We start from the raw sequence: 11,892 nt of genomic DNA on the forward strand, positions 1-11,892 counted from the left end.
ATATATGGATGTATTAGACCCTTCCATAAATCAATTAATATATGGGTGTATTAAGAGCATGTTTGATTCAATTATTAGCTAATAGATGTTGCTGTTGATGTTAGCCGTTGTCGTTGTAGTAAGTTGTTTGTTGTTGTTGGCTATTTGTTATTAGCTGTTTAATTATTAGTGTTTGATAAAATTATACTGAACTGTTAGTGTTAGTATTTAAAATGTCTAATATAGACATGTTTTAAATTAATCAACAAATAAATTATAAAATAAAAAATATATTATACAAATTAATAAAAATAATTTAAATAAAAAATAAAAAAATTATTGAACACAACAAAACCATGTTTTTCGATAATTATGTTCTAAAAAAAACAATGTTAAAAAGGAAACACATTTTGCGGAAATAAGAATGATAATTTTATCAATAATAAATAACTACAAACAGTTGTTAATGAAAAGCTCTAAAAAAAGAGCTTTTCGTGAAAAGCTCGAAAATGCCCAGTGTCCAGAGAAAATGTTAAATGCTGCGATTATATAAACCTAACCAAACAGACCCTTAATACATTCATATATAAATTGATTTATGGAAGAGCCTAATACACCCATATATGAAAGATCAAGGGTTCAATGTGTCTAAATGAAAGATCGAGGGCTTAATGCACTAAACAGTGAAAGATCAGGAGCTCATTGTGTCTAAATGAAAGATCGAAGGCTTAATGCACCAAATAATGAAAGATCAGGGGTCTTGAGATGCTTTTTACCTAATATAATAAAAATAAAAATTAGAGAGTTTTTTTTTTTTGAAACAAAAATTAGAGAGTTAATACATAAAAATAAAAAGTTTAAATCCACATAAATGAAAATAAAAAGGGATTTAGGATGAGTTTTTCCTTTTTCCTTTAAGAAGAAATGGGATATGATATGATATGATATGATATGGGCAGACAGTTACAAAATATGGAAGAAACATGACATGGGCCATGTCTAAAGGGAGCTACTTTCACGGTCTTTTACAATTGTGGGTCCCATTTAAATAACGGCTGGCACAGACTTACAAATTATTAGCTCATTACAAGACAACCCTCATTTCCCTTACACGTGTTAAACCCCCTTCCCTAACACCACATTTTTATTTATTTATCCTTTTTCTAATTATTTCTTCTTGGATTTTACTCTTTTATTTTTAATATGTCAATAATTTTTTTATAGTAATAATATTTATAGATATAGTTGATGTTTTCTTAACTCAACTTGTAGATGAGATTAGTGTGAGAAAGGCGAAGAGAGTTAATAAACTTGGATATTTACATTAATCAAAATTGATGAATTAGATTATAATTTTTTTTATTTTAAGAACCAAAGAGTTAACTAAAACTGAAAATAAATTGATTATTTAATTAATATTTTTTTTGAGAGGACACATATAACTAATATAAATATATATACTATAAAAAATATAAATATTTTTAGTGTATGCTGAAAATTTTAATTGGAAAAAGATATATATAAAGCGTGTCTGATGGGTCTCGAATCGAAAAATTGGACAAACTATAAATAAAATATATAAATATGCATGTTTATAGTTAGTTTTAGGATGAGGTGAAAAAGATACTCCTAACATTAACAACTATGGGCAATTTTACTCCTAACATCTAAAATTGTATAGCGTTATCCCTAATATTGGCAACAAAAAGTAAATTTATCCATAACATTCACAAGTTGGATCAATTTGAAAAATAAGTCATCAATTTGTCTTCTCATTTATAATCGTGTTATCTACACTTCACATGTGCATCATTTTATCACTCATTCGTAACATATCATAATCATATTAATAGATATGAAAAAATTAAAAATTATATTGTAGTACAAGTTAGAAAAAGGAAATCCAAATATTTCGTCGAATTTAAAAATATTAATCTTAAATTCTATTATTAAATCACAAAATGTAATATTTTTTTATAACAAACTAATAGGTAAATGGTGTAGAATAATGCACAAAATATTTGTGTCTAATAATGATGTTGGAAATTGATCAAACTTACCAATATTAAAAGTAAAATTGCTCTTAGCTGCCAACATTAGAGATAAAATTGCACTATTTTAGAAATTAGAAGTAAAATTGTCCGTAGATATCAATGTTAGAGGTATTTTTGCACCTCATCCCACTAAAATATTAAAAAAACTTCAAAATTTATTTGTTTAAATGATTTTTAATTGAATTTGAATATTAGTATTTTTTTGATAAATTTTTCCGATTACTCGGTTCGAGACTCGTCACACATTCTTTAGATGGATCCTCTTCCAATTAAAATTTTATGTATACACTAACATTCAAATTCGATATCACTAGTTTAAGCAACTTGAGATCCTTAACCAGTCAAACCAACTTTAACTGGTTAATATTTTTATTTAATATTGAAAAATAATTATATATTAATTTTTAAAGTGGATGATTATTGTCACGGGGTCAGAGTTTTCACGCAGAGGCAACTCCCGTGCGGCACCTCAAGTTGGGCCAAAGTCCTCGAGGTCAGCCTTATCGTCTCCGTGCTCACTGGTTTTCGCCCTCCCATGGGCTCATCAGGGGTGCGGGATCAGCTCCCGAACCAGTTTAGTGCCTAGATGAACACCCTTCCGAGGATGGGATGCCATCTAAATAGAACGTACTCTTCCTTAATGCTAATCCCGCACCCGACATTTTAAGTTCAACCAGCAAGCATCCGCATCGTCTGCGTGTCACGAATCCAGGTCGTGACATACTCCCCCACTCAATTCGTGCAACGTCCTCGTGCACGACTTTTTATACGCCAGGATCAGTGTGCAGATTCCCTGCCTGCTCGTGTTTCGCGCTTCTCTTGGCGAAAACACCCACTTCCGACACCCCCTCGAGTTGGGCAATGACTCTGAGGCTTAAGGTGCGAGCAGCTTCCGTGTTCGCTCAGTCCTGTTCTCCTTAGGACCCGGCACCGTGGCTTCCCTGGAGTGCTTGACGAATTTTTCGCTGCGGTTTCCTGCCTACTCGTGCTCATTCTGTTTCGAGCACACCACTTGCGGTCCCCAACCTAGACTCGCCACCGCGGCCAACGGAGCGCTTGGCAAACTTCGCAGCTAGCACACTATCGGCTCTGATACCATTTGTCACGGGGTCAGAGTTTTCACGCAGAGGCAACTCCCGTGCGGCACCTCAAGTTGGGCCAAAGTCCTTGAGGTCAGCCTTGTCGTCTCCGTGCTCACTGGTTTTCGCCCTCCCATGGGCTCATCAGGGGAGCGGGATCAGCTCCCGAACCAGTTTAGTGCCTAGATGAACACCCTTCCGAGGATGGGATGCCATCTAAATAGCACGTACTCTCGCACCCGACATTTTAAGTTCAACCAGCAAGCATTCGCATCGTCTGCGTGTCACGAATCCAGGTCGTGACATTATGTATGGAAAGTTAGTAGTAGTATTTTTCTTTTATGAAAATTCTAATTGATGTAGTATTATAGTAATTAATTAAATTTAATGAATTGATTAATATTTTCTAACAATGCACATTTAGTGCCACGTGTCAGAATGTAATTGGGGTCTTGAGAAATTTAATGAACTAGTTAATAGTTGGAATGATGGAATTGTAAGATAAAGTAAGGAACGTTGATAAAGAGAGTTGATAGTGTACTTGAACACACCATAAAATTTCAAGAGACAAACACACCTTTTTCTTTTTTCAAAAAACTCAAGCTTTCCTCAGTCCGAGAGATTCCCTTCTTCTTATACTTGCATCCAACCCAACCCAAAGCATACTCCTCGTGACTTTATTGGGGTTAAATTAAATCCCCTACTTCTCCACTGCTAGAGATTAGAGAGAAAGAGAGGGACTCGTCGGAGCTGTTGCCGGAAAATGACGTCAGACGGGGCGACATCGACGTCAATGGCACCGAGGAGGAAACCGTCCTGGAGGGAAAGAGAGAATAATAGGAGGAGAGAAAGGAGAAGAAGATCTATTTCTGGTAAGATTTTTACAGGATTAAGAGCTCAAGGGAATTACAATTTGCCCAAAAATTGTGATAATAATGAGGTCTTGAAAGCCTTGTGTTCTGAAGCTGGTTGGATTGTTGAAGATGATGGTACTACTTATCGTAAGGTAACTTTTTCTTTTTCCCGATTCGATCTCTACCTGTTTTTCTTTAATTTGCACTGTTTTGCTTTTGATTTGGGTAATTTGTGCGTCTTTTTAGTTGGATCAAGCTTTAATTTGCTTAGTACAGAAGATCTACTTAGGTTTCTAATTTAGAAGTTGAATTGTTCAATGGAAACTTGATTAACTTTGAGAAATTAGAGAAGCTTTCATAGTTAGATTATCTGTTTGTTTGTGACTTGCTCAATTTGATCCTGATCTGATAAGGTAGCTCCATGTTTGGTTTGTTGATTCAGGGATGTAAACCACCCCCAATTGATATTGTAGGAACTTCAGCAAGAATTACTCCATATTCTTCCCAAAATCCAAGTCCACTTTCATCATCATTTCCCAGCCCAATTCCTTCATATCAAGTTAGTCCCTCTTCATCTTCATTCCCTAGCCCGTCCCGAAACGATAATGTTCCTCCATCTAATCTCCTTCCTTTCCTGCATAACATTCCATCATCTCTCCCACCTCTCCGAATCTCCAACAGTGCACCTGTAACTCCACCTATATCATCTCCAACTTCAAGAAATCCTAAGCCATTTCCTAATTGGGAATTCATTGCCAAACAATCCATGGCCTCATTAAATTACCCTTTTTATGCAGTATCTGCCCCAGCTAGCCCAACTCACCGTCCTTTCCATGCTCCAGCAACCATTCCTGAATGTGATGAGTCTGATAGTTCAACTGTTGAGTCTGGTCAATGGATAAGCTTTAAGAAGTTTGCACTTGCGATACCAACTTCACCGACGTATAATCTTATGAAACCTGTTGCTGAACACATCTTGACCGGCAATGTGATCAAAGAGAACGGACGGAGTATGGAGTTTGAGTTTGGGAGTGGAAGTGGAAGTGGGAATGAACAGGTAAAACCTTGGGAAGGAGAGAGGATTCATGAGGTAGGAATGGATGATCTAGAGCTCACTCTTGGAAATGGGAAGGCTCGGATTTAAACTTCCACGGATACTAATCGAGAATATCTGCAACGAACTGATAGAATCAGGAAGATCTGGTGATGATGAGGCGTTTACAAACTTACGACAGGAGTGTTGTTACATGAGTTCGTGGTTCATTTGAGCATGGTTGAAAGCATATTTGCAGTGCAATAGCTCAATTGTTGCTTTGGTCAGAACTCAGAAGTGCAAAGTTTGAATCAGCCTTGGTCATTAGAAAGGACTAAATTTTCATGTTTAGTCTTATGTTCATTTAGTTCCATTCTCTTTCGATCATTTGTGAGTTGTATTTACTATTTAGAAGTTCAGTTGTCGGGGATGATTTCACAATCAACATTACATGTAGATAATGTGGGGGTATTCATGAGGAGTTTCTTCCCCTTATAGACTTGGGATAAAACCTGATAAAATGAAAAATTTATAGATGGTTTACCATGTCAATGGATGTACTTTGTGATGAACCCAATGTTTTTTTAAATGTTTGTTTCAATGTTTTATTATTTTCATGTTGATAATTTCTTTTGTATCATATATTCTTGTGCCAATCTGGAAATATGAGAACGCCAGACAACTGATTGTAAAAATTAGCTAATTTTCTTTCTGCAATAGCAGTTTTTTTTCTCAATCCTAAACAAATACTTCTATTCTATTCTTTGGAGTAAAAAAGTGCTGCAGAAAAGAAAAAACGAATGGTCATTTACTATAGTCAAAGTTTTATAATTCACTATGGGATATCTAACATAATGTTCTTGTAACGGCAACCATGGATGTATATGCTTCAAGCTGCTAATAAATATGGTCCATTGCTCATGAGAGGGGGCTGGCAATGGACTTGCAGTGCCAGACAAGCCCCACGTTCATTCAGGCATTTAATATAAAATTAAGGGAATGTGTAGGAGGATCATGCATTAATATATATATATATATTTGATGGATGAATTAAAATTTATATAAATGGTGGTTATGTAGGGAAGTTGGGTGCAATCAGAGAATGGAAGTATCTTTCTCTATCTATATCTCTTAAATTGAAGATTTCTATTCTGTTTTATCATTCAGAGCATGTGGTTTGGTCATCTCCTTGTCTGAAGAAAAACAAAAGCTCACTTGGCATACCGAACAGGGTTCACTTTACTGTTAATTAGTATTAATAAACAATAAATTTTCATTACAGTAATGTCTAGTTTACATTCAAAGATACACAAATACAAGAATTGACTATGCTATAATATAACTAATTTAATGCTACTACCACATACAATACAAAAGAAGAAAAATACTAAGTCATTGCCGAAAACATCAGTTGCTCTCCTCGTGTTAATTTGAGCGTGTTACTTTGGTTTCTCAAATGTTACTATTTCTGTTTCTGGGTCTTCTGTCTTGGGGTTGCATTTCTGTTTGACATCTGAATTACACTCATGGTATCTGAAGCATGTTACAAGATGATCATTAACAATCCCAGCTACTTGCATGAACGAATACACAACGGTAGGCCCGACACATCGGAAACCTCTCTGCATTAGGTCCTTGCTTATGACTTCTGCTTTTGGGGTCTTAACTGGTATCTGCCGTGCGTAGCGGTATCCACTTCTTTGTGGCTTATGGTTCACAAACCGCCAACAGTAGTAACTCAAGGAACCAAATTCCTGCTGAATCTGCAAATTGGAGCAACAAGTGAAACGAGTTAAAGTTTTATTTTTATTTATCAATCCGATAAGTGCAAATTCTTAACCGATGCCTTAACCTATGTAAATTACCTTAAGCACTAGTTTAGCATTTTCAACTATTGCACGTAGCTTTGGTTCAGAAAGTAAGAGATTCCCATTTACTTTCAGTGTTAGCAGCTTCTTCTCGGTAAACTGAGCAACAGATGACGGGTCAAAGTTCTCGAAAAGTTTCCTGACATATGAATTCAACAGCAAATATTAGGCAAAACGTAAATGTATGCACACATTTTAACTGACAATGGTAGACAGGAACCGACATACCTGAAAATGTCTCTCGTGTGAAGAATTGCAGGCCAGCTCATCTCGGCTAATGCTTGTGAAAATACAAGCAACTCAAACAGTTTCCTATCATCATGAACTGGAATTCCCCATTCTTCATCATGAAAAGATACATAAAGTGGATCTGCACATAAAAGAGCCAAAGCATGAAGGACAACTAGTTTAGCTATTCAATGGAAAAAACCCCACAAAGTGGATGTGTAGATAAAACAGTACAAAAGCATGAACCATAGAATTTTAACAAATATGGTTTTCAAGTTAGACAAGTCAAAGGTTGCGGCAACTCGGAAACAAAAGAAGTAACTTGGAAAAAGTACAGGAACCTGATCAAAAGATGACAAACCGAAAAAACAAAAATTTGCTACCAAATGGAATCAGAGTAAATGCTAGAATAACTTTACTAATTAGGTGTCACGCATAATGAGGAAATGGTCTTCTATAACTGAATTTAACCAGAACTGGAGTCATGCTGGATTTGTGATCCCCAGTGACTTCAGTGAACAATTCCACAGGACAAGAAAAAACAAAGAAACAATTTACATTGTTAATGGCTCATCATTGCCTTAGAACTTGGCAGTAATAGTTGTTACGTTGTCAAGAACAATTGAAACTATACTATCCCGATTGATCTTGATCCCTATCCTTCAGTCCGCCCAGCTACCTTTACCCTCTTTCTTAAGGAAGAGTTCAAAGGTTTATTATATAACCCGAAGCCACATTGTTTGTTTCCTTTCTTTGCTCAGGTAGTGAAGGTCTATGCAGTTCAAATCCCATTCCTGTATCCAAGTGGCTCAAGTTCAATGTCTTCTCGAGTCGGAGGTGCTATCCTCTTTTGGGTCTAGAACCATGGCCCCGGCCTCTTAGTCTGGTGGTTGGTGATTAGACTTAGTCATCAAGAAAAGCAAATCGTATCATCCTTTGAGGAAAGCCCTAATTATTCTCCCTATAGTCATTTATGAAAGTATAATATGCCCCTAGACTTGAGTGAGCAATCCTCTATAGGAAGACTAGATTACCAGGGGGTTAGGACATGAGTTCCTTGGACAAAATGGTCTTCTTTTCATTCTTTTTCTAAGTTACAAGGTAGAAAGATTCTTTATTTTTATAGTCTCTCACTTGATCAGAATAAAACCTAATTTAATTTACCTAGTTTAGTAGACAGGGCAAATGCTACTTGGCCTATCACATTGATATTATAACTATTAGTAATAGGCATCAATAAGATATTACACTATTCTGAAGGACCACCTCCGAGTCTTCATGGCCAGAAAGCAACAAATGAACCTGAGGCAATTGTTTTTTCACCTTTGAGTGAATTTGTTAATATACTTTAGCAATTTGTCCATTAGCATAGCAATTCAAAATGCATGTCCCCGTACATACATCTGCTATACCCTATGCTGCAGGTAAGACACCAACACTAAAATATTTCGATGCCAATAAAAAACATTACATCTGAAACCTAGTCCATCGAAACAAATACAGAGCTCAACATTTTCCCCAACAAGAGGACATGGTCTGACTAACTTCAGTTTCTGCTACTGCAAGTGACAATTTTTAATAGAGAATTCAACTGTAGGCCAAATGGACACTGGATTTGATACCCAAAGAGAATATGCTAAGTTAAAGATAACCATGAAAACCGGATAAACGATCAATTTGGCCTTTCAACCTAGCTTACAAGATCAATTTGACTCATAGTGAACTTAAGATATCAATTTGATCCTGTAACTTGACATTTTTAGACAAAAATTGACCCTTAATCCTGAAAAAACTCTAGATAATAATTGGGAAAAAACAAAGGCAGGGGGGAAAGTAAAGTTTCCTAATTGAGGATACGAGAACAGCATCAGCCAGTGAGTGTAATCCTCACACCTTGCTAGTTCTAGTTGTTAGCATCTTTACGGATAGAAAGAATTGGTAAAGACTGACCATACAAAGTTACAATCATCAATTACTTACTTGGCTTTACGGCATCATTCTATTTCCATTTTTTCACATTAATTATCTAAGTCTATGATATAGAAAAAGCAAATCGATACTAACCCGCCATTTATTTTAACCCTCTGTGTCATTATCTTGATCTGCAATTCTAAAACTAAAAAAGGCCTCTATCCAATTAAAGAAAATAAACAAAAATGGAAAACTTATAGGTGCAAGCTTAACTAGCTTACGACTTACCAGAATTCGGAGTGATCCAATCACACCTCTTCGCCGGCAAGTCCTGCTTTGGCGAAATCTTAGGAAATTCTCCACCGTCAGGAACGACTTTGACAGTTCTCAATCCATTGGGCTTTAAAATCCTCCTTGGACTCGCTACCTTCGCCGAAGACTTACTGGTAGAAGAAGAAGAGGAGTTGGAATCGGAAGAGCACGAGCTGTCCACCGACAAATTATTCTTAACGACAGTTTGAGGCATATCAGGAACCGGGGATTTCTCCACAGGCTTCTTAGGCCTCTGCTGTGCCTTCTTCAAAACCTCGCCTTTCCTTCTGGACTCTTCCAAAACCCTAACTCTGTTTCCGGTGGGTCCAAGTATAGCTCGCTGGTCGGTCACCACTTTTGCAGAAGATTGAAGCTTAGTAGCAACAGACATTGTTAAATTCAGCGGAATAGTTGACAATGTGCGGTCTTTGACCTTGATTCCAGCTTGAAAATGGGAAATAATTAACCGCAATTGTGCAATGCAGGCATGGTTGTTGAAGTTGGAATACTGTTTAAATAAAATTATCGATTTTCAGGAGAGAACAAAAGAGGATTTTGACAAGAACTAGGGATTGAGGAGCAGAGGAAAGGCGTGGAGGGAGTACAGAGAAACAGGGAAGAAGAAGCAGAAGAAGGAGACAAAAATAACGGACGGGTTTTTGGAGGTTTTAAAAGCGGAAACCTGAAATGTGTAAGGTACCGATTATAGCCGGTTATTTAGTCCAGGTGTGGGTTATTTTTCAATCTTTTCTTGGAAGCCCAATTCCCAAGTTGCCATCCTTTATGTTATGGAATTGCAGCATTGCCCAATCAGTTAATTAGATTAGAGTTAATTAGATTAGAATATTTGGGTAGATAAATAATTGTAATTTTTATAACCACTGCTCCATCCGCTTCATAATATTTATCTTTTTAGATTTTTTTTTTCCGTAATATATTACGTTTTGATTCAATTAATGCACAATAATTGATTTTTACCAAATATATCCCTATTTAAATTGCCTCTTTTTATTTTAGAAATATATAAGTCAATTAATAGATCCAATTAATACAAGAATAACAAAGTCTTTTTACTTAAAATTAAGGGTAATTAATTTATTAGTCCCTATATTTTGACAAAACACACTGTTTAGTCCCTGTATTTTCAAAAACACACGGTAAAGTCCCTAACGTTTTTCTCGGTAAACAGTTTAGTCCCTAACGTTTTTCTCGGTGAACTGTTTAGTCCCTGCCGTTAGACTCTCATGAAGATTCTGTTAGTCAATTTGGATTTGCGTTCTTCTTTTCTTTTATTTTCCTTTCATTTAAACTGTAATGCATCTGAAATCAACTTTGAGTGTTCTTCTTCTTGATTTTCTTCTTAATCGTTCAAATTCGTAAGCATTGGGTCAGTTCTTTTTCTTGTTCTCCATACAAATAGCTTCTTCTTTTAAATTGGATTTCATCTTCTAAAGTTTGAAAGTAAATAGTAAAGAGTAATTTAGTCATTTCCGAAGTCATAAACGGTAAAAAAATCTAACAAACAGACGGAAGGACTAAACAGTTCACTGAGAAAAAGGTTAAGGACCTTACCATGTGTTTTTTAAAATACAGGGACTAAACAGTGTGTTTTGTCAAAATATAGGGACTAATAAATTAATTACCCTAAAATTAATTACATTTTTTAATTCTTGTGTCTTACCTTTTAAAGTCAAATATTATGGAACAAAAAGAGTATAATCAAATGTTTTTTTGTCTTTTGTTTAGATTTAAAAGTCAAAAAATAGTTTCGAAAATTGAAAACAAACGGTCACTAAGTGCAAATCTATTTTCTTAAGAAAAACCATTTTTTTTTTTTTTTAACATTAGACTATTTTATATATAAGGGTAAATCTATTTTTTCTTAATACCTTTAGGAGAAAAAATGACCCTTATCCCTTTTTTGTATTTTATTATCTTTATTGACTAATTAGCTCAAGATGTAATTTTTTTTTTAATGGTAGGTCCAAATTTTTTGAATTGAGTTGTGAAAGGAAAATAAATCCGATAACAATAATTAAGCCCCTAATTAAATTACAAAGAAGCATGTTTGATTTAACATTCGACAGATGTTAGTATTGTAATCAAAATCATAACAACCTCGGAAATGCAAGGAATATGATTAGTGAGTTGAATAATTAATTATCATCATAATGATTATGTATGAACTTTTTCATTAATCAAGAAAAATAAAATTGTAGCCATTACCAAGAATCTTTAATTTGGAAAAAAAGTAAATGATGAAAAGCACTTTGGTTAGGTTAATGGAGGATTAAAAAGGAGAAGGGCATAAATGGAAATTGAAGGAAGAAGAAGAAAAACTTAGGCAAAGAGTCGTATTCAATTGAAAAATGAGAAATGAGAAAGAGTATGAGTAAGGTCTTTTTTGGTGGACAAATTCCTTTAACGTTAACAAAAAGAATCCAAAGTAAAAGCTTTTGGTGGCTAACTAACGGCTCTCTCTCTCTCTCTTTTGAATATGGGCTCCCAAGGCCCATCATTTCATTTCAACTAGACAACCCAACCATATAACCTAAACAAATGATATACACAACC

The 11,892-nt window shown here is 35.3% G+C and overlaps 2 protein-coding genes across 2 annotated transcripts; one reads left to right on the forward strand and one right to left on the reverse strand.

Annotated features, from left to right (window-relative positions):
- The first annotated feature begins 3,647 nt into the window (after positions 1-3,647).
- LOC136236101 (protein BRASSINAZOLE-RESISTANT 1) lies at positions 3,648-5,634 on the forward strand. Its single transcript, XM_066026199.1, has 2 exons — positions 3,648-4,118; positions 4,409-5,634. The coding sequence occupies exons 1-2, from the start codon at positions 3,876-3,878 to the stop codon at positions 5,108-5,110; spliced, it is 945 nt and encodes a 314-aa protein (XP_065882271.1). The 5' UTR covers positions 3,648-3,875; the 3' UTR covers positions 5,111-5,634.
- Positions 5,635-6,218: 584 nt separating this feature from the next.
- On the reverse strand, positions 6,219-10,208 carry LOC136234883 (uncharacterized). Its single transcript, XM_066024373.1, has 4 exons — positions 9,295-10,208; positions 7,096-7,237; positions 6,865-7,006; positions 6,219-6,762 (listed from the first exon to the last, which is right to left on the reverse strand). Exons 1-4 carry the CDS (start codon positions 9,707-9,709, stop codon positions 6,439-6,441), a joined length of 1,023 nt encoding a protein of 340 aa, XP_065880445.1. The 5' UTR covers positions 9,710-10,208; the 3' UTR covers positions 6,219-6,438.
- Between the last annotated feature and the right edge of the window lie 1,684 nt (positions 10,209-11,892).

Source organism: Euphorbia lathyris, chromosome 7, assembly GCF_963576675.1.
Source record: "Euphorbia lathyris chromosome 7, ddEupLath1.1, whole genome shotgun sequence".
NCBI lineage: Eukaryota > Viridiplantae > Streptophyta > Magnoliopsida > Malpighiales > Euphorbiaceae > Euphorbia > Euphorbia lathyris.